This window comes from Salvelinus namaycush, chromosome 6 (genome assembly GCF_016432855.1).
Source record: "Salvelinus namaycush isolate Seneca chromosome 6, SaNama_1.0, whole genome shotgun sequence".
In the NCBI taxonomy this organism is placed as follows: Eukaryota; Metazoa; Chordata; class Actinopteri; order Salmoniformes; family Salmonidae; genus Salvelinus; species Salvelinus namaycush.
Genome location: NC_052312.1, coordinates 20,400,457 through 20,426,371, shown reverse-complemented (window position 1 = coordinate 20,426,371; position 25,915 = coordinate 20,400,457). Strand labels below are relative to the sequence as shown.

General features: G+C 44.3%; 1 protein-coding gene across 1 annotated transcript; it reads right to left on the bottom strand.

Moving 5' to 3' along the window:
- Window positions 1-862: 862 nt before the first annotated feature.
- Window positions 863-24,655, bottom strand: LOC120049749 (rho guanine nucleotide exchange factor 11-like). The gene is made up of 40 exons (XM_038996140.1): window positions 23,415-24,655; window positions 19,556-19,647; window positions 19,364-19,468; window positions 19,218-19,267; window positions 19,031-19,088; window positions 18,675-18,868; window positions 18,404-18,475; window positions 17,913-18,020; window positions 17,733-17,781; window positions 17,608-17,645; window positions 17,362-17,457; window positions 17,128-17,196; window positions 16,929-17,033; window positions 16,735-16,833; window positions 16,426-16,468; window positions 16,212-16,308; window positions 15,931-16,053; window positions 14,621-14,644; window positions 14,133-14,262; window positions 13,741-13,834; window positions 13,525-13,554; window positions 12,124-12,253; window positions 11,815-12,018; window positions 11,589-11,639; window positions 11,349-11,497; window positions 10,087-10,227; window positions 9,693-9,769; window positions 7,944-8,069; window positions 7,741-7,858; window positions 7,337-7,485; window positions 6,866-6,941; window positions 6,442-6,624; window positions 6,071-6,152; window positions 5,827-5,907; window positions 5,586-5,644; window positions 5,278-5,448; window positions 4,933-5,166; window positions 2,275-2,606; window positions 1,973-2,105; window positions 863-1,775 (listed from the first exon to the last, which is right to left on the bottom strand). Exons 1-40 carry the CDS (start codon window positions 23,447-23,449, stop codon window positions 1,735-1,737), a joined length of 4,248 nt encoding a protein of 1,415 aa, XP_038852068.1. The 5' UTR covers window positions 23,450-24,655; the 3' UTR covers window positions 863-1,734.
- Window positions 24,656-25,915: the final 1,260 nt, after the last annotated feature.

The window sequence follows — 25,915 nt, the reverse complement described above, 5'->3', positions numbered from 1 at the left end:
AGAATTTGGCAGTACATCCAACCGCAGACCATCATGTGTAACCACCGTCTCAGGGAAGCTCATCTGCATGCTCGTGGTCCGCACCAGGGTCTTGACCGGACTGCAGTTTGTCGTCGTAACCGACTTCAGTGGGCAAATGCTCACCTTCGATGGCCACTGGCAAGCTGAAGTATGCTCTCCCCGGATGAATCCCAGTTTCAACTGTACCAGGCAGATGGCAGAAATGTGGGCGAGCGGTTTGCTGATGTCAACGTTGTGAACAGAGTGCCCCATGGTGGCGGTGGGGGTTTTGGTATGGGCAGGCATATGCTACGGACAACGAACACAATTGCATTTTATCGATGGCAATTTCAATGCACAGAGATACCGTGACGAGATCCTGAGGCCCATTGTCGTGCCCTTCATCCTCTGCCATCACCTCACGTTTCAGCATAATAATGCATGGCCCCATGACGCAAGGATATGTACACAATTCCTGGAAGCTGAAAATGCCCCTGTTCTTCCATGGCCTGCATACTCACCAGACATATCACCCAATGAGCATGTTAGGGATGGTCTAGATCAGCGTGTATGACAGCTTGTTCCAGTTCCTGACAATATCCAGCAACTTCACACAGCCATTGAAGAGGAGTAGGACAACATTCCAGAGGCCACAATCAACAGCCTGATCAACTATGTGAAAGGAACTGTGTCGCGCTGCATGGGGCAAATGGTGGTCACATCAGATACTGATTAGTTTTCTGATCCACGCCCCTGCCTTTTTTTTTTAAAGGTATCTGTGACCAACAGATGCATATCTGTATTCCCAGTCATGTGAAATCCATATATTAGGGCCTAATGAATTTATTTAAATTGAAATGAACTGTAACTCACTAAAATCTTTGAAATTGTTGCATGTTGCGTTTATATTTTGGTTCAGTGTTTGTGTGTGTGTGTGTGTGCACGCATACACACACACCGTTCTTCGATTGACCTCCATGGCAGGCATACTGTAAAGCAACCAGTAGTAAGGAACTACCATCTAGGCTCAAACAAGGTGCAGCTTTGACTCACAATGGAGCCGGTGATCTGTCCAGTTTCCAGTCCCTCACTAATGCAATCCGTTGTGGAGTATGGATACGCGACAGATGATGTATTGTGGGTAGTGCGCTAGGGTCCTTACATTGTCCTGTTCATCTGTCACTTCTCAACTCTCTCCCTTGAACCATCACTACTTCTTTCAAAGTATACTAACTTCTCCTTCAAATGTAACCAACCTTACTTCCATCCAACATCTCATCCATGGCATTATTCCTTGCCAATTTAGATTCTGCCCACTCTCCACTTTCATTATGATCTATTTGCTTCTTCACACATTTCCATCACTTGTTCTCTACTTTTCAGTCTCTTCCTTTTTTGTCCTTCATCTGTCCATCCTCTCGTCCCTGGACTCCCTCTGACTCCACAGAGGTCAGAGTTCACCCTGAATCCGTGTTGGGGGCAGATCCTTGGGTGTCAGGGGGCCGGGGCCATCAGTCCTGCATCACTTCCTGGTCTCCCAGGGCAACACCAACGACATCACAGTACTTCCTGGATCCTGCTCCTACGAGCAGTGTATGCTAGGATTGGGCTGAGGGTTAGGGGTGGTAGGGGGTAGGGGGTAAAGGCTGGGGTCCCAGTCCATCAGTGTGTGTGTGCGTATGTCTACGGCAGAGCAGGGGTGAGTCTTAAGAATTCCTCTTTGAGATAACATCTTTAGAATCCAGTGGAGAGGATCTCAGGCTTAGCTGGCTCTGCTGGACAGACAAATAGAAACAGAGAGAGTGAGAGGCTTATCAATAACAGAACAGAGAATTGATTTAAACCCAAACCCAAAACAACAAGAACTTGGCCCATTGAATTTTAAGGTTTGAGAAATGCCTTTCTGAAAAGGTTGTATCCAGACCATATCTTTCAACACATGGTGGGAATGACCCTTGACCGCTGAACTCACCATCCCCTGGGTCCCGGTCCAGAGACGGCGTCCTGACGACGGTTTGCTGGTTGCGAGGGAGGTCATCTGACTCCTGATTGACAGGCGGCTCTCTTAGTGTTTTCAGCAGCTGGTGATGAGCTGTCTCGATGTCCTGTTGGGGTTATGGGGGGAGAAAATAACAAGTAATAGTTAGCATGGAAATAATGTCAAAATGTGTTTTCAACTCTGGGTTCTAAATTGTGAGTGGGTGAGTGGATTCTCCTGTTTCCCAAGTAATAGCATGTCACATCTGTGTGTGTGTGTGTGTTTAAACTCCTTACCCTCAGCTGGTGCAGCTTGCTCATCAGCTCCTCGATTGTGTGGAAAATCTCATCCACATGTTTGATCACATGGCTCTGGAGGACCTTTTGTGATTGGCCAAGCCCTACCTCCCGCCTCGGATTCCCTGGCTCCGATTGGTCGCCCGCAGACAGGGTGGAAGAGACCTGCCCTTCTTCCTCATGATGCTGTATGTTTGATGACATCACTTCCTGGTCCAGATCAGGAAGTTCAGTGGAGGTCAGGGTGGGGGGATCAATGACCTCATCTGTGTGACTCTCATCCAGCAGTCCGTCTCCCTGCTCTGTAGGCATCACCAGGTAGAACACGTTTCCTACAGCACAGTGGAATTAAAGGCGACAGTCAATCTTCATGGTGAATTGACAGTAGAGCTGTGAAATCTTATAGTATGTGGCTAGTGTGCTTGCGGTCAGTAGGTATGAACTGGAAAACGTTTAAAAATGGAAAAACTAAAAACGAGTGGACAAATTTAGGTAGACCCAAACTATCTGCTTTTCTAAAATGTTCTCTGGACACGACCCTGGTGTAGTAATCACAAACATTCTCAGACAGAGAGCCAGGGACCTAAATGGAAGATATTCATAGGGTTTGAAGAGGACAACTGGACTGTCTACTGGAGCATTACCCCGTACACTGGCCCCGCCTCTCGGCTCAGGTGATTGGTCGGAGTGGAGGTTGACATCAGTGATGTCATCAGGGATAGAAGGAGAGCCCGCAACCACAGCTGTGCATAAGAGGACAGATGGCGTGAAAGAGTGTGTGTGTGTGTGTGTGTGTGTGTCAGACAGTATACATTTATGTGTAGGGGCGCATGGTAGTGTCATGGGGGTGAGAGTGTGAGTGCAAGTGAGGGAGATGTGATATTGTACAAGGGTGTGAGAAGAAAAAGGAGGCGAAAAGCAAAACAGAGTTGTGGAAAGAGGCAGAAAGACAGATCAGAAGAAGAGCACCCGACCAGTTGAATCACACAGAGCTTCGTGAACATGCCAAGAGAAAGGAGTGTGTATTATCAAACAATTAGAGGCATTCAGTGGTGTCTAGGGCTGACCCCATTTACTTCGATTATTTGGTCGAAAGGCTATTGGTCGACAGATTTTTTCTGTCGAGCAGTCTAAAATATTTAGTTTTTCTGGCATGAGACACCCGTCTGATTCACGCCTGTCTCAGTGGACTAATCCATTGGAGGCCGCGGGGATGGCACACCAGTATCACCAGTAGTACATTTACCGTTAATTACCATCAATGTTTGTTTGGTTATGGTAATTTCTGTTCAGAAATTCAATATATTATTATTACATTCTTTTACCGTTCTCATTCTCGGAGTGGACACGTTGTCGGACACGTTGTTTGCGGACCGCACTATCCAGGCTATACTTGTGACGAGTTTTGGTTTATTTCGTTCCATTTTGGACACGCACCTGATTATACACAGAAGTAGGCATAGGCTACCTGGCCTGCGCACAAATGTAGGCCTATAAATGTGCCCTATTGGGGATCTGATAGTATTTCTGATTGTCTTAACTGACCACCACTGTAGAACATCTCAAAGTATTTTTTTCTTTACCTCAAAACAGCAAGTAAACTAATTCTGTTTTTACAACCATTGAGAATGACAATAGCTCCTCCATGTAGCCTATTTGAAAAATCTTTCCAGCTCTCTCCCTTTCGATAACCACTCAGCATGCAAGGGGGGAAAAATGTAATGCTCTGATTCGGTGGAAACGTCATATAAAAATAGGCCTACCTGATTACTTTTCATCGCTTGCGCAAATAGCCTATAACTATGTCTTTCCGAAGTTCACTGGAGCGGGAAACACTGAGGGCCCAGAATATTTCATAGAATGTTGCAAGTTTGCTAGCACAAGCAGGACCCAAGTTAATAGTTTCAAGCTCCTTGCTGACAGGCAATGTGTAGCCAATGTGATTTATAGGATTTAAAAAAAAAAAAAAAAAAAAAATTTTTTTAAATAAGGATATTTTCTACCTGCAGGCTGCAATGTTTTTATTTGTTGGCTTTATGCAGGCATTTTTTTTTTTTATATAGTTGTCAATAGAAGTTACTTTTATAATTTTTTACTAAGCACATGATGATTTAGACACAAAGAGTTTATTATAAAAGAAATGAAACCGTTCCACGAAAAGGTGCAAAAATCAGAACTGCCACGCACATCACTAGAAATGGTAAGATAAATTGCCACTCCAAATGGAAAAGCTGGCCGACCCCCAGTGTAGTCTATCAGGAGGGTGAACGGCAGAATCTGTGAAGGCCAGCAGCAGTGGCTGTTTTTTGTCTTCTTCTGGTTAGGCTAAATTTATCTCTGGCTCCCTCCAGTCATTTGTGTGTCTTAATTATTTAATCAAAGTGTCCTTAAAGCATCCGACAAGCTCAGTACATATAGTTGATTTGATTAAAAATCACAGGTTGTGTCTATATGGAAAAATACACGTTATAAAATTTCAACCAACTGATTGGTCGAAAGAACAGGCAACTAGGTTGACCAAGATTTTTTGGGGATCGGGGACACCCGTAGTGGAGTCAGACTTGATTTGACCACTGTAGACACCAAGAAACAAGCAGTCATTTAACTAAAAACAGCCAGAGTTATTAGGTTGTTGTCTACACCTTATGTCCCCATTACCTTTCCTCACAACATGTACACTGGGGGACCCCACCTCCGAGGGCGGGGCTTCTGAATCCTCAGCCTCCAATTGGCTGGGACTGGCACTGAGGAGAGTCTCAGAGGACGCCGGTCTCCGTCTGTCATTGAGCGGGCTCCTCTCATTGGCTGTCTCGTTTGTGGGCGTTCCGTCCGAGTCGTGACTCCACCCAACTTCCTCAAAGTTGTGGAAAATCAGCTGCTTTAGCATCTCCACTGAGACAGAAAGAGGAATTTAATAAGTCGACAGTTTATTATCAAACAAACATATTCTAGTGATGCAAAAGTATATGTTTAAGTCAAAAGGTCTGTCTCTTTCAGTCTCACCGTCTTCAAGAGCAGCCTCAGCCACTCCAATTTGCCTCTTGACGTAGTCCCGCCCCTCACTGTGGAGGAAAGACCCTGATTGCGCCGTTGGTGTGGTGGGCGTGAGCTCGTTGTCCTCATCATTAGGAGAGTTTGTCCCCATTGAAACTGCCTGCTCCGCCATCGAGTCGTCTAGGGAGATTTAAGATAATCAATATGGTGAACGACACAGAATGATACAGAATATTACTGTATAGAAATGTACTCAGTCTAAATACGATCCACTCCAAAACATATGTATGTTCCCTGTCTGACACAATATCTCTTACCTGATTGGTAGACATGGCTGCCAGTTGAGACAGGGGAAGCATTACCAAGACTCGGGGAGCTGAGTGAGTGAGTGAGAGAGATAGATAGAGAGAGAGTGTGTGAGAGAGTGAGAAAGTAAGAGAGTGAGTGAGAATTTAGTCTGGGCAGTTTTGTTTAGGACCAGTAGTGAATAGTGAATAGACTGCAATGCCATCTTTTCAATGGTAATTGATAGAAACAGGCCAGCTTAGGGATACTCACGAAATAGGTGTGGATCTGTTATTGGTCGAAGGTGAGGAGCCAGCAGCCAATGAGATGGTCTTTTCAAGTTGGTCCTTCCAGCTGTGAAAATAAATAAATAAGACTTAAGAACCAAAGCTTTTCCATGTGATAAGCAAAATGCATTAGTTAAAATGCTAATGATGATAACTCTTGTGTATATTATCTGTAAACTGGTGGACTATAATAGTCCTAGTATAGATATAGCTGGTCTAGATGTGCTCACATGTTTTTCTCTGAGGACGTCCCTGCTACCAGCTCGTATATCTGTTGCTCTGTTGTGCTAATGACGTACAGGGCCTTGTTGTCTGAGGAAGGAATCGCACATGATGAGTGACAGCTGTCAATCATTCAAAAAGCAATCACAGGTTTTTTTGGTATCTCATTAAGGTCTGCATTATCGAAGAGGCATCACTCAACCATGAATACTATGTAATGATCATTATTTCAACATTAAACAAAGTATTGAGATCGTACGTTCTGCTATTACAGATGTCTATTACAGTGTTGTTACACCATTAACAGAAAACTGGTGGTTACATCTAAGCCCAACCACTGACTACTCCACACTGCCTCTCATAACCCCTAACCTCTTACCTGTGGCCACAGAGCGCACCAGCAGTGAGTCTAGCTGGACTACGGGGCTGAAGGAGGCCTTGGTATCCCCGCTACCCCCACCACCTCCCCCCAGCAAGCGGGACGGGCAGCGCAGCAGCAGCCGGTCGTCTGGACCTCTCTGGAGCAACACCAGAAGGTCTGACAACAGCAGCGCCTGGATCTCTGGCAGCGGCAGGGAGAAACAGAACCACATGGTTAGAACCTTCCGGAACAATGCTAACAAAAAACTGGTGGGAAATGGATGCAAGGTTTGTAGAACGTTTGCAACCCAAAAGAGACCAGTGGGGCTTATTAGATTGTTGATAAAAAAATATTTTTTAGTGTTGACTACAATGACAAGGGGGTTTGACTAGAGACTGTATGAGGTTCGACTCATTAGTGGGGTGTGGTGGGCTTTTCTTACCCAAGGTTTTGTCTTTACTGACTTTCCAGGTGAGAGGACCCTCATGGATCATTCTCTTACTGGTCAGGTCCAGACTCTGAGAGGAAAGACAGAAGACAAAATGGTAGACATCAGCATCACCAGAACAATATCGTCGGGTATGTCCCAAAAAAAACATCCCTTAACCCAGGTTAAATTACTCAACTAAATATTTCAGATCTACAAGGAAGTCTTTATTCTCTCTCTATGCGGAAATCTTTATTCGATTTATCTTTATTCTCCCGGAGGGTCGCCCGTTGAATTGTCCTGGGGTAAGGGATGTTTTGGGGATTTTCAAGTCCCTCAGTCGAGCACCTGATTCCCTTTTTTGTTTAAGCTGGACTGAAGCACGTTTGGGTACACCTTATCATGGAGTTTGTGTTGGAGGACAAATCAAAACTTTGAGAGGAATGTAGGATAAGGAAAAATGAACAAGATCAAATTGGGCAGTACCTTGAACTGTGGCGTGGGGTCCAACCTGCGCTGGTATTGGTTGAGCCGCTGCCGGTGTTCCGTCTCCCTGACAACCTCGTTGACGGCCTGCAGTATCCCCCGGCAACAGGCTTGAGCCTGTTGGAGAGGAGGGAGGTCTGTGGAACCGGCTAAGGGAAGAGAAAGACGTTATTCCAAGTGACATGAAATAAGCTAAACTACCATAGCCAAAGTTTGAGTCAATAGCTAGTAGCTACTGGTCTGCTTCTAGTTAGCTATCACGTGAGTGAGCAGTTACTGAAAGCCTTTCATCAAAACAAACAGGGTTACCAAATCACCAAACAGTAACATAATGCTATGCTATAGTATGTTATACATTCTCCACTGGTACATCTGTCTGTGTGGTAGAAACCTATCCAACGTACCCTCTGTGTGTTTGAGGATGTTGTCCAGTAGCAGAGGGTACTTGGTGAGCCTCTGCGTCTCAGACACCAGCAGATCCTTCAGCTGCAGCCTCCTACAGTGAGGACTGGCCTCGCACTCCTGTTAACACATCAAATCAACCAATACGTCAATCAAATCAATCCATGAGCAGAGAAGCCATTGCAACTGTGTGCGCGCGCGTTACCTGGATGATGTGTGCGAAGCGGGGGTCTTTGCGCTGTTTGTTCTTGATGAGCTCCAGGGCCTGAGACTGCTGACTGCACAGGTGGGACGCCTGCTCCTGAAACTCCTCCCCCGCCACGCCCTCAAACTACCAGAAAGGTACACACCGACGTCCCATTTAAAATACACCACAATTATCCCTAGGCATTGTTTTTTTCTTTCTCTGATTTAAATCTATTTGGCAGGTATTAGCAATAGCAAAGTCTTCAAACTAGGAATGGGCATTTGAAGTTATCAGCCATTTTTTCCCCTCAGATATCCGTACAGTGAATACATTTAGAAAAACAAAAAGCTCTACTTTATTGACCAATCAGAATGATGTTAGGTACCACAACCGCAGACAGTGCGCCATTGTTTTCAGGGTGCTATTCTGACAGTATTTGGCTTAACAGTAGCTTAGGCTAAAAGCAACAGTGAAAGAGAAGTCTGATGTTCGCCATGATTCGGTAAAAAAAAAAAATATATATATAATTTTAAAAATCCAGTGAGAGTTTTGCATTGATCTATGCCAGGTTTTGTGGACCCTCCGTTGGTGTGCACCTGTAGGCTAAATCGCTGATTGAAGTGGGGGAAATAGCATACCATTGTCAGGGCTGACGGGAGGGCTAAATGCGATATGATAGTACCCGACCCCATAATTAGGGATGCAAAGCTACCGGTAATTTACCAAAGTTACCGGGATCTTCTGTGATTTTGCTAATGAATAGAAATGTTATGTCAATCTATGGTCATTTATAATTGAATAAATTAAAACACATTCATATGTAGTATTAATTTCTTATATCTGTGTCCATATTGTCCATGAGTTTCTAGTAGTTGGACCATATGGTTCAAGACGGGGAAAAAAGACGAATGAAAAAAGCATCTCATCAACAATGGCATTATTTTCAATCAACTCCGCAACTCTTCCAACTACTGACTTTCTCCACAACTGCCACCAGTTTGACGCAAAAAAACATTGACAACAAATGCATATTGACATAGTAAAATAAAAATTGTATTTCATGCTGAAACCCTCAAAAATTAAACACCAACGGTATTCACTAAGTTGGTTAATATTTATGATAATGATCTACAGCTTTGTCATTCATTTGATTTTATTTGATAAGGCCACACAGAGGGCCAGAGTTAGACACCGGTGATAATATGAGGTACCCAAAAGGGCCACTAGCGGTCTTGTGATAAATTACATTTAAAAAACGAAGTTAACAAAATGCTGGTAGTTGACTGGTCAAATTTGAATGTTTCCAGCAATCCTACCCATAACCTATGAGAAAAATCACTTTGTAAGAACTGTAGTCTACATTTACAGTGTGCAACTGGAAACAAAGTACTGTCAAAGCCACGTGACATCTGAAGCTGCAGTAGCTCAACGTTTTATTAAATTAAGCATTTCAAATGGCACGGTATATCCTTGTGTGTAACAATGTAACATGGACAATTTAATTTAGAAAAGCTTTTTCCATTGTTAAAAATAGGCCCAATTTTATTTTTAATTTTTAAATAGATGCGTACACTCACAAGTGTTAGAATACTGACGTCCGTTCGGATATCAGGATATTAGATTAACCCTACCCATCCCTACTTCAAATTGACACGGTTAACAATGCAACACAATCCATCTCACTGACGAATATTGGGGGGGTAGTAAAACAAAGACGGAGAGAGAGAGAGAGAGAGACGAAGGGATGACATGGTTAGTTAAACTCACCCTGGCCAGCATGATGTCGCCGATGCCCTGAACGATGGGAGATTCTCTTCTCTTCTTCATGGCTTCGCACAGACTCGCTGTAACACAACAACATTGGAGCAAGGTTGATAAAACACAACATTGGAGCAACATTGACCAAAAAACAATAACTACATTGAATCAACATTGAGCATAAGCATCAATGAGACGGAATGCCACTCAAAGGCAATGCTGCAACATTGCTTCAACATTGCACCTACTAAAACCATTTAAACATACGACATTTACACAGCAAAGCCACTCAAACGGAGAACCCCTTTTATGCGACGTGACCTTATCAGAACGTCAAATCCACATTGCTTGGATACATATCGGCAGGACTGAGAAACACGCACAGAGACACACAGTGACTGACCGTGGAGCTCGTAGACCTGAGGCAGGTTGGGGAAGATGCAGGCCAGCTCGTCAGAGCTCAGAACACACCTCATCTTCTGGAAGAACACCTGATCCAACACCCTGAGTGTACGCAGGTGAGACGCCTCCGTCGTCAGCAACTCTGATAAAGGAAGGGGGGGGGGGGGGGGGGGGGGAGAGAAAGACGAGACTAAAAAGGGGTGTAAATATAACCTCTCCTCTAATTTCCATCTGAAATAACAGTCCCATAGTGGTGGGTGTCTGATAGAATCCCTTGGGCTTTTCGCAGCTATCTTTAGAGCGGACAAGGCTTACCGTAATTGCTGGACTATTAAGCGCACCTGAATATAAGCCGTACCCACTGAATTTTTAAAAAATATGTATTTTGTACATAAATAAACCACACGTCTATAAGCCGCAAGTGCCTACCGGTACATTGAAACAAATAAACTTTACACAGCCTTTAAACGAAACACGGCTTGTAACAAAAATAAATAGGCTTTTAAACGAAACACGGCTCGTAACAAAAATTTAAAAAATAGCAGTAAACAGTAGCCTACCAAGAAAGTCAAACTTCATTGCGGTGGCGATTGTTTTGGCTTTCAGTCGGATCTGCACAGTTGAAACACCTCGGCCGTCTGCTCTCTTGTGTGTTGCCCCAGTCTTCAAGCTCATTTTCTAGTTCGGGCCATCTGCTTTTCTTCTCTGAAAGCGTTTGTTGTCTTTTTGCACAGTTCCTCACGCTGCTGTTTCCAACGTCTTATCATCAACTCATTAAGGCCAAGCTCCCGTGCAGCAGCTCTATTTCCTTTTCCAACAGCCAGATCGATCGCCTTCAACTTGAAAGCTGCATCATATGCATTTCTCCGTGTCTTTGCCATGATGAGGGTGACAAAATGACTACCGTAATCAAAGTGATGGGAAGTTTGAGCGCGCTCGATTTACGTCACATTATGTGACGAAGCTCAGTTTTTTGGCGGCGTGAATCTTGTGAAAAAAAAAAAAATCATAAATTAGCCGCGTCATTGTATAAACCGCGAGGTTCATAGCGTGGGAAAAAAGTAGCGGCTTATAGTCCAGCAATTACGGTACGTGTTGTATATACACGGGGTGATTTCATGTGTTAACTAATCTGATAGACAGTGGTCTTTAGAGGATACGGGCCCAATTATAGTATAGCAATGTCACGTGTTACTCAGCCTTGCACATTCCTCTGTTTCTAGACAAAGCCTGGTCAATCAGTGTTTTTTAAAAATGTTTTACCGTAGATGACAGCCTGTCTGTCCACCTCTCGGGGACAGAGAGTAGCCAGGACCTGCGGGGCCACCGTCTCTTGCCAGTTGTGACTGTCCACCACGTCCTCCTCTAGGGCTGGGGCGTCAGGGAGCAAGGCCACCGGGAACTCCATACTCCTACACACAAATACGCATGCGCACAGATATTCAATACACTTGCAAGTCCCTCAACAAAGCTTAACACATTATAGTAGTAAGGTCGACTTACTTTCTTCTGGAAGACCGAGGGGTGTACGGAGGGGTGGGGTTCTCGCAAGATCTGAGGAGAACAACACACAGATTTGCTTTATATTCAATGCTGCTGCTCAACCAGTCTCTAGGAGTGTGGGATTCATAGTTCCAAAGGAGTGTGGGATTCATAGTTCTAAGGGTGTGTGTGTTTGAGCAGTGTGCATGCTCCAGATCTTGGATTTGGTTGTGTGCTGTAGTCTCACCGTGCTGAGCTGCTGGAGGCAGAGGAGGTGCTGTGGTGTAAGGGTCTCAGGCCCGGCCCTTCACTCTCCTCTCCACAGTCCTCCATGTCCACGTCGCTACGGGACCGAGGGACTGTCTCCGCCCCTGAGGACCCGCCCCGCCGACGCCCCTCCCCCTGCGCCTTCAGAGACTCACTACGAGCCAGACGCATCGACACCGTGGGGCTGAGAGTGAGAGACACAATTCAAACACATGCACGGGTTTGAACACACTAAGAATTTTTCAAAGGGTCAAGACACACACACACTCTCCCTCCCTCCCTCTGTTACCTGTCCATGCTGTCCTCTCCCAGGCTGCTGGAGGACAGTCTCGGAGGGTCTCCCTCGGCCCCCTCCTCCCCGGGGATCTCTGTGTGGTTCTCAAACTGCTGGATGATGTTCCTCACACTGCCCGGACGCACTGAGGAGAGGAGACAGGAGACGCACAAAGAACAGGTACATTGATTGATGTTCTATCAAACGTAAATTTATAAAACGACATACACTGAGTGTACAAAACATTAAGAACACCTTCCTAATATTTTTTTTTATACTTCAGAACAGCGTTAATTGGTCAGTGCATGGACTCTACAAGGTGTCGAAAGCGTTCCAAAGGGATGCTGGCCCATGGTGACTTCATTGCTTCCCACAGTTGTGTGAAGTTGGCTGGATGTCCTTTGGGTGGTGGACCTTTCTTGATACACACGGGAAACCCAGCAACGTTATATGGTTATTCACACAAACCGGTGCGCCTGGCACCTATTACCATAGCCCGTTCAAAGGGGCACTTAAATATTTTGTTTGACCCAGTCACCCTGTGAATGGGACACATACACAATCCATGTCTCAATTGTCTCGAGGCTTAAAAATCCTTCTTTAACCCGTCTCCTCTCCTTCATCGACACTGATCAAGGTGGATTTAACAAGCGACATCAATAAGGGATCATTGCTTTTACCTGGTCAGTCTATGTTAGGGAAAGAGCAGGTGTTAATGTTTTGTACACTCAGTGTCACTCAGCAGTTGTCAAAAAGTGCTTTACAGATACCCAGCTTAGACTACAGAGAGCAAGCGATAACAGTAAAATATGTATGAACGCATGACTAAGTCGCTTTGGATAAAAGCGTCTACTAAACGGCATTTATTATTATGCAGTGCCTTCAGAAAATATTAAGTATATTATTGAATCTGCTTGAAAATCTGTCAAGACCTGAAAATGGTCGTCTAGCAATGATCAACAACCAATTTGACAGAGCTTGAAGAACTTTGAAATTAATAAAAAGGGCAAATGTTGCAACAATCCAGGAATGGAAAGCTCTGAGAGAGACTTACCCAGAAAGACTCACAGCTGTAATCACTGCCAAAAGGTGAGTCTAACACATATTGACTCAGGGGGTTAAACACTCAAGATGGTGTTATTTTTTATTTTGTTTTGTTTACAAATGTTAGAATTTTTCTTCCACTTTGACAGAGTATTTTTTTGTAGAATGTTGACCAAAAAAATGACAATTGAACCATTTGAATCCCATTTTGTAAGCACAACATTTGGAAAAAGTCCAGGGGCGTGAATACTTTCTGGAGACACATAATATTAATGCTTTAAAAATGAGCTTAGAAAACACAGAATAAAAAAAAAAATGCAACAAAGGAAAGATCTAAAATTATACATAGAAATACATAAATGATATATATACCTTCAGTGGGAGACAAAGGGACATGGAACGCTGGAAAATCAAAGTGAACCAAAAGAAACAATGAAATCAGAACGATGGAAAAGTCTTAGATCAATCATTTTGAAATCCTCTAAAACAAATCAATAAGACTGAAAACAAAGGATGAGGTCAATGGAATTCAATTATACTGTTAGATGAGAACAAAAAGTGTGTGTGTGTGCGTATATATATATTTACTGGACTGAGAGGTGCTCCTGGGCTTGCCGATATACTTCAGGATGGGGTTTCTCTTCCTGTCCTCTCCATCCTTCTCTTTCTTTGAACTGCTCAGCTGTAGTAAACATAAACAAAGAACACCACTGGAAAATTGGATAAACTGGTGTCGACGCAAAACTCCCACAACACAACGTTTCATACCCTATAACGATGAACGGTAAGAGAGGAATTAGACCGAACATGTGAGACCTCTCGGTTGATCATTACCTCAAGGATGGTAGCTTATGGACTACATGCTCTGCCAATTCAAAATAGCCTGAACAGCTTTGATGTTTCAATAAATATGGCTGATAAGAGAATTACAAATCCATGCGTCGGTGGTAGACAAGAGTCCTGCCTCCTCCCCTCCTTACCTTCTTGGTCTTGGGAAAGAAGGCGAGCCACTTCTCCTTCTCAGTGCTGAGACCTGGGAACACCCTGGAGTCCCTCAGCTTTATGCCTGAGTGACGGAGGTACAGCAGCACCGCAGAGGCTAGACGAGAACTGAAGAGGGGAGGGAGAGGGAAGGAAAAAGAGGGAAAAATGGTAGAAGGAGGAAAGAGAGGAGAGAAAAAAGGTAGAAGGGGGTAGAGAGAGAAAAGGAAAAGGAGAAGAAAAGGTAGGGGGAGAGAAAAAAGGTAGAAGGGGGGGAGAGAAAGGGGGAGAAGAAAGATACACAAAGAAAGGGGAGGGGGGTAGAGAGGGAGCAAAAGAGAGTGAGAGAGAGAGAGGGATGGGAAGAGAAGGGAGAGCGAAAAAGCGAGAATGACAGAATTGAGGGGCATCATCATGCCGAACAGAGTAGTATTGAGTCAGTCATGCTCCAGCAAACAGACATGAGACACGCGCCGGCTTTTATTACCTGCTCTCCTCTTCGTGCTTCGAGCTGCAACACACAGAAAAACAACCATTAGCTTATTCTAAATCACTCGCCCTTTTGGCCTTCCACACAAAATACAATTTTTAAGTAAAAACTTGATTTTTATTAGGTCTGGAGGTTATTTCCGAAGAGTCTTGGCCCAGTAAAACAAGGTGATAAAAAAAAAATCCTCGCTGAAAAAAATCAATGCGACCCATTGAGTGTCTACCTGCTAGCAGTGAGTCATGTGATGGGAATGGGTGGGTGTGTTTTAAAGCATCATGTGCCTAGGCGGCCATGGCTAGCCTGCTGAAGCTCCCAGTGATCACACACTGCCCTTTGGTACGGTGCAGTGAGAGGTTGAGCTGGCGGACTCACGGTCACGCGCTCCAATAGCGTTTTATTGGCCACCGGGCGGCTACAACGGCTGACCCGTTGCTAGGCAACCACCAGGTTCAGTGCTCTGATGGTTACAAACAGTGTGTCCCACTGTAGTTGCTGTTGTGCTTTGCTGACATTGAATAATCAAGAAAGAAAAAAAAGGTAAGCGCAACACAGTATCATCCTTCGTATTGTTTGAAGTTATCATAGTAGTCATAGTATTGCTATTTAAAAAGTGGCCCTGAAACACTTGTGGGCCTGACATATACTTAATATACAGTGGGGTCTAAAATGATTGACATCCCTGTTTTCAATACCTTTCATACCTCACCGTGTGAGGACACAGACTTTTTAGAAAATGTTTTATGAGCTGGAGAACACAATAGGAGGGATCTTACACCATTCCTTCATACAGGATCCTTCCAGATCTTTGATATCCGTCATCTGCGCTTATGGACTGCCCTCTTCAATCAAACCACAGGTCAAACCAAGATCCACCACCATTTTTTTACAGTAGACGTGAGGTTCTTTTCTGCTCATGCGTTCTCATTTCGACGCCAAACCCACCGCTGGTGTGCGTGGCCAAAGAGCTTAATTTTCATGTCATCTGACCAACGCACTGGTTCCAATCCAAGTGCATTTACAGGTCTCGGATGACATGAAAATAGAGCTGTTTGGCCACTCACACCAGCGGTGGGTTTGGCGTCGAAATGAGAACGCATGAGCAGAAAAGAACCTCATTTTGAGCAGACAATATAGCAAACTTCTTTTTACACAGTCATTTTTGCCTCATCTTTATCAAGGGAGGCAATAACTTCAAACCGCAAAGTATGTATATACTAAATATACTGTATTTCAAACTCCAACTCACAGTACCTGGCCCTTATAAGATATACTTTACGTATCATATATCGGTAGACATTCCAACTCACAGTATTTCCCAGAGAGCAGTGACCTGTCTGTCCACCACTAGTCTCTCCTTGGCTGGGTCTCCATCCAGCTGCTGCAGGTCTCCCTCTCCAAACAGAGAACCCAGACCCATCATCTGCTTACTCCTGCAAACAAACACAACACACACGCAATACAAACACAATTAACACACACAGCCATTTTCTGCATTTACCACAAGCCTCAAGGCACACCTACGGTTTCATATACACACACACACACCCTTTCAAACAACACAGACACACACTACTCAGTTAGGCAGTACCTGTAATCCTGTATTTGGTCCTGAATGTCAGGCAGCACCTGCTGTTGGAGCTCAGAAAGAGGTCCCCTGATGTCCTCCTGGGCGTGGAGACGACTCTCTGGGACAGGACAACAACACCAGACAGTAAGGCTAACCGAATAACACAACAGTGCATTCATAACACAAATTGCCCAAACAGTGTAACAACTGTTGACCTATGTTGAGAGTAACTTACCTATATCGGACAGGTATTCTTCTCGTACTCTGATTTTCAACGGCTGCAAAAGAAGAAAAAAAAAACATTTAAGGAGCCATTACATAGCCGAGTTCAAGCTTTCTTCACAATCTCTCAAGATGAATCGATGGGCTGAGTAGCAGGGCGGAACAAGGATCAGCCCTCTCCCCAGATCCATGGCATTTTATTCATTATGATCCAAAAGTCAAAACTGATCCTAAATTACCACTCCCACTTTCAGATGGTTGATACCTACAGGCCCTGGTCTAATTGAATGAGATGCATTAATTGAACCAATGAAAGACATACAGCATCAGGGTCCAGGAAGTGGGAGCAGATCTGTGGGGCGAGGGCACGGGCGTCTTTAGGGCTGGAGCCCAGGTAGGCCTCCACCGACAGGTAGAACAGCTGTTGTAGAGACACACACACACACACCAGATTAAATCCCATGTAAAAGATATCAAACTACAGTAAATAACAGTATTCAAAACCAAAGCACTGACCAGCGGGTTGGGATCCAGTAGCTGGCTGAAGAGGTATCTCATGAACACGGTCATGTGGGCCGGTCGCGACTTGAGAAGTTCTATGTCCTGAAACGGGCCGTCCATCTGGGGGGGGGGATTAACACAGTTAAACATACCTACGTGAGACGCAGGGTAGTTAGATGAGGTAAGTAATGTTTGCTGTTGAGGACCATCTCACGTCATTGAGCGGATAGCTGTCGTCCTCTTCCTCCTCTTCCTCTGGGCCAATGATCTGGGCCTTCCCAGCCTGACAAGAGGCACATCATGATGATACGAGGCAAATAGAACTGGCATGTGTTTTTGTGTGTAGGAGACATTGTTCACCTCACTAAAGGGTAGACTACAGGTATCTGCAAGTGTGTGTGTTCTCACGGAATCGGTGTGTGCGTGCGCGTGTGTTGCTTGGTCTCACCGAGTCGGAGAAGGTGTGTGTGTCGGAGCCCTGTCTCCGGTAGAGGGGGGTCCTGAAGGAGGAGGTGGAGGGGGAGGAGTGGGGGCTCTCACAGGCCTGAGGGAGGAGGAGTGAAAAGGACCATATCTCTCTCCCTCATTCACTTTCTCTCTCTCTGGGATTCTCTCTCTCTGGGATTCTCTCTCTCTGGGATTCTCTCTCTCGCTAATGAGTCAGAAATAAAGGATGAGCGCTAACATTACTTACCTCAAAGTCTCCTTCACTTGAATCCCCCGACAACCGACCTGCAGAAACATCAAGACAGTACATCAATTTTCCTCACACACATAAAAAAACACAAGAATCATTGACAAGCAAAATCCCATAGAAACCTTCTCCTGCTACTACATAGCTGGTCACAGCGTCCAATCGAGTTCCATCCTTGAGAGACAGAGAAACAACAAAGATGTTAAACTGCGGTAATGACAATGTAATAGATAGTACCTATTAGGAACTGACAGGTTTAGATGACTGGTGTTAAGAGTCTGTTGTCATGCACACAGGTATCTCACCAGATCTTGCTGGATTTTAACCCTGACTTGTTGGGCCCGCCGCTTGGCACTTTCGATTCGCTCCTCCAGGGATGGGGAGGGGTTCAGTAACAGCTCCTCCATCAAGTCCTGCGGGATTGGTCAAAGTGACATTATCAGAGGCGCTGATTGGTCAGTGATGAGAACCCCCCGCCCCCCCCCCCCCCATGATTATTGGTCTGAATAAAGAGCTACTTTCATAAGCAGTGTGTCCTTTCCATTGCATATTTAGTGGTGCACAACATTTTGAGATAGAAATGCAATATATAGAACAGATATGTCTATATTCCAGATGACTGAAAAGTATCCATTCTAAGTGTGTTTGACTGTTTGGAGTAGCAACATTTCCCCAAAGGATTCCGGATCCTGCTTATTACCTACTGATCCCGGGAATCTTCCAACCATGATTTCTGGAAAACCCGGAAATTTGGGGAAAGTTACCGGAATTTTGCAACCCTGTACGTAACTGTTACCTGAAGCTCAGCCTCTCCCTGTTCCAGCATGTTCCTGAGGATCTGAGTGGCGTGTTTCTGTACGTCTAGGTTCTAACACAAACAAACACACAAAATGACAGAGGAGGAAAAGAGAAAATGCTGTGTTATTCAACTCATTGTCGTTTGACCCATGTTATGCAACATCGCTTGCTCATACGGTCACAGAAATCGTCAGGTTTAGCCTACCAGCCAGTGTTTAAGTATTAAGGTGATGGTTAAGGTATGGTACTCAGTGATTGAGGGAACTCACCTGTAGTGGTTTGGTGATCCTTTGGGGGGGGGTGCTGGTCAGTCCGGGGGAGAGTGGTGGAGGTGGTGGAGGCGGGGCTTCTCCTCCCAGTGACGTCCGCTGATTGGGTAAGAGGTCAGTGGTGAGGGGATGTAGGGGGAGGGCAGTTGCTGAAGGGGGCGGTCCTTGAAGAGTCAGAGCAACATATGTCCCAGCTGGAAGGAAGGAGAGAACGCGAGAGAGATAGAGCGTGAAAGAGCAACAGAGAGAGGACAAGAAGTGACAAGACATATTACTACACCTAAACACATTTCACAAATGTAGGCATCCTAAGCAGAGCCGTCGCCACCAACGTTAGAGTAACCAGTGACACTCACACTTGATGAGCTTCACCACTTCCTGATGAGACATGGACGACACCAGCGAGCCATTGACCTGAGCGAGATGGAGGGATGGATAGAGAGGATAAGAAAGAGAGAGAAGCACTAACTCCGCTGAGTGTAGTCTCTGATCACGAAGACATAGATATTGGGTTCGCGGTAAAAGTTTGAAACGAGGTGTAACCTTTATGATTCTGTCTCCCTCGTGGACCCCTGCCTTGACCGCTGCGCCACCTGCATGGAGAGTTATGAGTGACATATGAGAGACTGTCCAGGAAGCATTAGAGAAGACATGTAGAAATGTACGTCTAGGTTCTAGACGGTTCTGACCTGGTCGAACATTCTGCACCAGCTTGATCCTCTCGCCACACACAGTGAAGCCGAACCCTAGCTGGTCCTTCTGTACAACCACACATCTCTGAACCAGACCTTGACCTGAGAGAGAGAGAATGAGGGAGGGAGGGGGTGAGATGGAGTGAAGGAGGGAGGGGGAGAGATTTCTGTGCTATAAAACCCATGTACCTGTGCTCTCAGTGGGGAAGTCAGCCAGAGGCTCCCTCTGCTGGCCGCTGGAGGTCTTGCGCTCTGAGTCTCCTATCGTCAGGCTGCTGAGCCTAGAGGGAAAGGCAGGACAAGAGAAACGTGAGACACAAATAGGGTTCTACACGATGGAAGGATTAATCAATCAGGATCACACTGGGATGGCTGGGGAGAAGGAGAGGGAGGGAGGAATTCTGGCAGGTGGTAAGGGAGGAACGAGGAGAGAGTAAAGAGGAGCGGTATGGGACACAGAGGCTGCATCTCAAGTCGCCTTTCCCTGGATCCCATCTCCTTGACTCCTTCTCAAGCGTTTTGGAGAAGGTCCAAAATCCTGTGTCGCTCAGACCTTCTTCTCCAACGCATTTTGAAAAGGAGGCGAAGAGAGAGGATGTGAGGTATTGAGGAAAAATGTACTGTAAAAGAGCCAGAGATATAGGTAGAGGAGACCAGGGGTAGATAGATGGAGAGAGTGCCAGAGGTAGGAGGAGAGATCCTGTGTGGGGGGGGGGCTGTGGAAGGTGGGCGAGCTGGAATCTGTGCTTAGTTTGCCTTTCAGCATTTCTTACAGCTCAACTATAAACTGAGCAGAAAACTCACCAAGCAGCAAAAGGGCTGAAAGCGAGGCGCCAGAGAACAAGAAGGGAATAAGAGAGAGAAGGCAAAAAGGGACCAAGAGAGAAAAGGAAAGTTGGTTTAGAATAAAAGTAGGAGAGTACAAGTAGACGAGCACTGACAGAAAAACAAGGAGAGTTAAAACGTATGTAAAGTTTGATGACACCAAGAAAGGAAGCCTGCTGTAGCAGCGTTCTGAACCTCCTCCCCAGGCTGGTAAAACTGTGCTTCAAAGTGAAATTTGAAAGTGGTGTGGGTAATAAAAAAATTGGAAGTGAGCTTGCTAAAGTTGTATTAGCCGGGACTTTTACAAACTCAATTCTTTGTTTAAATCACTTGCGCTGCTCGTGCTCTGAAGTCCACAATGTAGGGGGAAGGTTCATCTAAGGCAGGGATCGTCAACTAGATTCAGCGAAGGGCCAATTTTGTACTTGAGCGGGTGGTCAGGGGGGCAGAACATAATTACAAATCATTGGTAGGCTGCAAATTGACCGCAAGAAGCCCAAACAGATATAATATTTGACTAAAACAATCATTTCAAACCTTGCATATATATGTATACGATCACATATATTTATATTATACGTGGGAATACTTTGGAACAGATTTCCAAAATTAAAATCACTTGGAGCAGATTTGCTGTTTTTTTAACAGTCTATCAGGTCCAAAAAAATGTGAATCTTTTTTTTTTTTTGCTCAGAAAACTTGGGGGCCAAATAAAAATCCTCCGCGGGCCAAATTCGGCACACGGGTCGCTTGTTGAGGGAACCCTGATCTAAGGGTTATGCTAGATGTTGATGGACCGAGAGATCAGCCATAGGCTTTCATTCAAGTTCCATTCTGAGGCGCTGTGAAACCAGACGGTTAGACAGAGAGAGCCGACAGGTGGACGAGATTAACAGCGTTCCAACTGCAGATCTACATTAACCACCAACAGGGGCTCTTATTGGACAGCCAGCCTACCTGGGCAGGTGAGAGTGTTTCTTAATGGCTGCCCCACTGTCACATGACACAGGAAGTGGACACAGAGACAGCAAAAGTGAAAGGAGGAAAAGGGAAAAAGAGAGGTACACATGAACAACAGACAGAAAGAGAGACATGCATGCATACACATACAGTATACAAATACAATAGACAGTGAGGATACCACAAAGGATACCACATCAAATGTAACCAGTGAATCAAATGTGATACAGCTCCCTCATAGTGGAGAATGTACCGGAAAGGTAAGCTCAGGGGATCACAACGTAGTACAACATCCAACATGTATTAATGCGGGCTGGTAGAAGCAATAGGCTAAAGCTAGTAGATCATTGAACATAGTCATCACTGACTGCATGTCTAGCAAGAAGACATCAGGAGAATCAATTGTACAGTGGCAAGAATAAGTATGTCGACCAATTGGTCATAAAATTTGATCTGATCTTCATCTAGGTCACAACAATAGACAAACACAGGCTGCAAATCATTAAAATCCAGACGGAAAATATTGACACAAGAAGCAACCTAATATCACACAGTCAAACTCTTCAGTCATTTAGTAAGTTCACCATTCGGCGATTCTCACCGTTAAACATCGCACGGTGTTTCAACACAACGGCTCTTTATGTCATCATTTGATCTGAGTAGTCAACGCCCCCAAAAATTCTAAAGTAATCTAGTATCATTTCAACCCAATAAGCAAAAAAATAAAACTGTACCAATCTTCACGGTAAACTACTTTTACAAATAAAAAGCAGGAACAAAACACTATATTTACATGAAACTCCCACATGACTTTGTCTAGTAATCTTCTGAATCGCCACAACAGAATGAATTAGCTGCCTGACACAGTCTGCTTAAACTAATAATACATGTTCATGTCTTTATTGAACACACCGTGTAAACATTCACAGTGGAAGGTGGAAAAAGTATGTGCGCCCTTGGACTTAATAACTGGTTGACCCTCCTTTGGCAGCAATAGTTGCGGATCAGACCCGCACAACGGTCAGGAGGGTTTTTGGACCATTCCTCTCTACAAAACTGTTTCAGTTAAGCAATATTCTTGGGATGTCTGGTGTGAACTGCTGTCTTGAGGTCATGCCACAGCATCTCAAATCGGGTTGTAGCAATTCTGTTGTTGATTTACTTCTGTGTTTTGGGTCGCTGTCTGTTGCATCACCCAGCTTCTGTTGAGCTTCAATTGGCAGACAGATAGCCTAACATTCTCCTGCAAATGTCTTGATAAACTTGGGAATTCATTTTTCCGTCGATGATAGCAAGCTGTCCAGGCCCTGAGGCAGCAAAGCAGCCGTGCAGCAATGTTTTTCTTGGACAGCAGTGACTTCTTCTGTGGTGTCCTCCCATGAACACCATTCTTGTTTAGTGTTTTACGTGTCAGAGATGTTAGCATGTTCCAGAGATTTCTGTAAGTGTTTAGCTGACACTCCAGGATTCTTCTTAACCTCATTGAGCATTCTGCGCTGTGCTCTTGCAGTCATCTTTGCAGGATGGCCACTCCTAGGGAGAGTAGCAACAGTGCTGAACTTTCTCCAATGTAGACAATTTGTCTTATCGTGGACTGATGAACATCAAGGCTTTAAGAGATACTTTTGTAACCCTTTCTAGCTTCATGCAAGTCAACAATTCTTAATCTTAGGTCTACTGAGATCACTTTTATTCGAGGCATGGTTCACATCAGGCAATGCTTCTTGTGAATAGCAAACTCTCATTTTGTGAGTGTTTACAGGGCAAGGCAGCCCTAACCAACATCTCCAATCTCATCTCATTGATTGGACTCCAGGTTAGCTGACTCCTGAATCCAATTAACTTTTGGAGAAGTCATTAGCCTAGGGGTTCACATACTTTTTCCAACCTACACTGTGAATGTTTAAATGATGTATTCAATATAGACAAGAAAAATACAATAATGTGTGTTATTAGTTTAAGCACACTATGTTTGTCTATTGTTGTGACTTCGATGAAGATCAGATCAAATTTGATGACCAATTTATGCAACAATTCAGGTAATTCCAAAGGGTTCACATACTTTTCTTGACACTGTACTTCCTTGATGACTTACATCCTCCCCCCTCGTCTCCTTCTCAAAGCGCATTGGAGCTCCCTCCCTCTGATCTTCTCATCCAATTGCGTTTTGAGAAAGAGACAAGGAGAGAGGACCAGAGAAAACAAGGAAATAAAACAGATTGACCCATCTGTCAGTAGCACCATCATCAGCAGTCAGTCCTACCTGTCCAGTGTTGATGTGGGGGGGCGGAGACTCATGGCTGCAGACGACTCGAGCGTGTCCTCTCCTCCAGTCCAATGATGTCACAGCAGGGTGACCATCTCCTTTTCTCTTCAAGTTTCTTTGTACAGGGTGCTACTGTCTTGTCAGATATGTCCAAAAGTTACAACTCCTCACGTCAGCTAGTGGGGAGCTTATTACTTTCAGAGAGCGCTCTGAGCATATTCCTCATGTTTTCATAGGCAATCTTCAAGTATCTTACAGTAGACCATTGAAACAGCGCCCCCAGCAAATTTAAACAGTGTTCGAACTATCTAGCGTGACAGGAAAAGTTATTAAAAAAAAATAATAATAAAAAAAAAAAATTGCTGGTGGGGGACTTTAAATTGTGTGCTATCTCAAAGCAAAATACATGAAATTCAGGCACCACTGACTGTGTAATATCTACTGTGTTATTTTCCTTCGGTAATAAGACAAAGTGTAACTACATAGCAATACCAACAACAAGCAAATCAATACAAAAGTAAAGAGTATATATTTTTTAAGGCTTGTGTTTCCAGTCCTACCAGGAAGTGATAGCTTGCACAATAACGTTGTCATCAAATGTCTTAAGTGACAGAGTAATGCCTGTTTGTCAACATCTCCTGTCCTATTGTATTTGTTTTCTGAGATAATAGCTAGTAAACTTTCTAATTAATGACAATGCATATGCATTTCCACTAGTATCCCAACATTAGCTTAAACTCATTAAAATCTAAGTAATATGGGTCTATATAAAGATTTCCTCCAGCGTATTATGTTGATACTGCCAATCCAAGTAACGTCAGCTAGACAACTGTACTCGCATTATCCTCAGTAAATTGGTTTCCATCCCTTGCGAGCTAAATTTAGTTACAGAATCCTTGAGGCTAGTTTACTGGTGTGGCTCTTGGAAGAGCAACAGTACATGATCTCCGTGCACGTGATGATATTCGACTAGACTTCCCTTTATCTGTGTTAAAACTTGGCCAATGTTCGATGTGGTGCTGTGAACTGTTCTAAGAAGCGAGTTAGTGCAGCGAGTTAGTGAAGAGAGTTAGTGCTTTTAAAATGCACAAAAAGTATCTTCGAATGGCATGCATTGGTGCAGCATGATTACCTAAATGTCCCTAAATTGACTGAGAGGTGGCTATCCGCTGTAAACAGTATGCCTTCTGACCTGACTGGACTTTCCACTGCAACACTACACCACTAACTCGTAGCTATACACTGGAGCCTGTTTAATGCTACAATATCTAGTAATGCAAAGCGAACTACGATGTAAGGGCTAGCTCCCTAACAAACTAGCTAACGTTGACTGGTCAGTGAACGTTGCAAATAAATGCTCCCGATAAACTTTCCCAAAATTGAAGGAACAATTATATCCACGACAAGCGACTAGTTAGCTGATATTATTGATATCCAGCATTACATGTTAAGCACCGAGCTATGTTAGCTGGGTAGCTAGCTTGCCCTTTACATCAAGTTGGCTAGCTTGCTAACAAGTTAACGTTAGCCATAACGATGGCTATTATTGCTATATATATATATAGCTAACTAAATATTGTTTTGATGCAAATTAAACACTTGCTTTTGCCAACAAACGGGGTCTCTTTCTGCAACACTCACTGTTGTAGATAATATTTTGTTGTGTTAAACAGATAATGGCTGGCAGGCTACAAACAAGCTAATTCCGATAGAGGCCAAAAGCCATCCGCGACATCACGTGAAAACTGTGATTGGACACAAGAGCGTTCTCGTCGGCTACGACGCCGACGCGACAGGGAGCAATGGAGAGCAGCAATGGAGAACTAGCTAAAGCTAAACTAGTCATCCACTCAAATGCATTAGCTAGCTAGCATCTGAAATGCAGACAGAGGCCAGTTACCCCTCTGGAATGTAAAGATATATCCAGTATCCTATTACTTGTACAATCAACTTGCATTTATTTCTCTCAAAAGACAGTCGATTCGGCTTAGCTTTATAGGTAGATGCAGGCGACGTCTCTCCTTTCCAAACAACTCGCTTCATGTGATCAAACTGCTGAATTCCATAGGGTGAGATTCCATTGTCCCACACTCCCTCGCATTCCTCGATTAATCCACATTTCTGATTGCATGAATATGTTCATGTATTTAGCTGTAGCCTTCAAGCCGATGATCCATATTATGTTGTTATCCACCCACCTAAATCCAGTAGCTAGTCCTCCTCTCCCATAAAGTGGTGGTTGTGTATGGAAATCACACCATTTCCAAAGAGCAGGACAAACAAAAGAGACGCCACCAACTGGTCGGATTCCAATATTGCAGCAGTCCATACAAAAATCCCCAGATTTACCAATTGTGTGTGATTGTGGCCAGCAATTAGGGACGTTTCTGCATGTGGGTATTCCAGCATCTGCATTTTAATAGAATATGTATAATTAGATCAGTGGCGAACCTTCATTTTTTTGTGCATGTTACTTTGGCATTAATACGTGTCACATA

Excerpts from the sequence above, each read along its gene's own strand:
- LOC120049749 (XM_038996140.1), bottom strand. The coding sequence starts at position 23,449 with ATGAGTCTCCGCCCCCCCACATCAACACTGGACAG. Across the intron at positions 19,469-19,555 it reads CTTCCCCACTGAGAGCACAG|GTCAAGGTCTGGTTCAGAGA; the intron begins GTACATGGGTTT and ends TCTCTCTCTCAG. Across the intron at positions 14,263-14,620 it reads AAGCACGAAGAGGAGAGCAG|TTCTCGTCTAGCCTCTGCGG; the intron begins GTAATAAAAGCC and ends TCCCCTCTTCAG.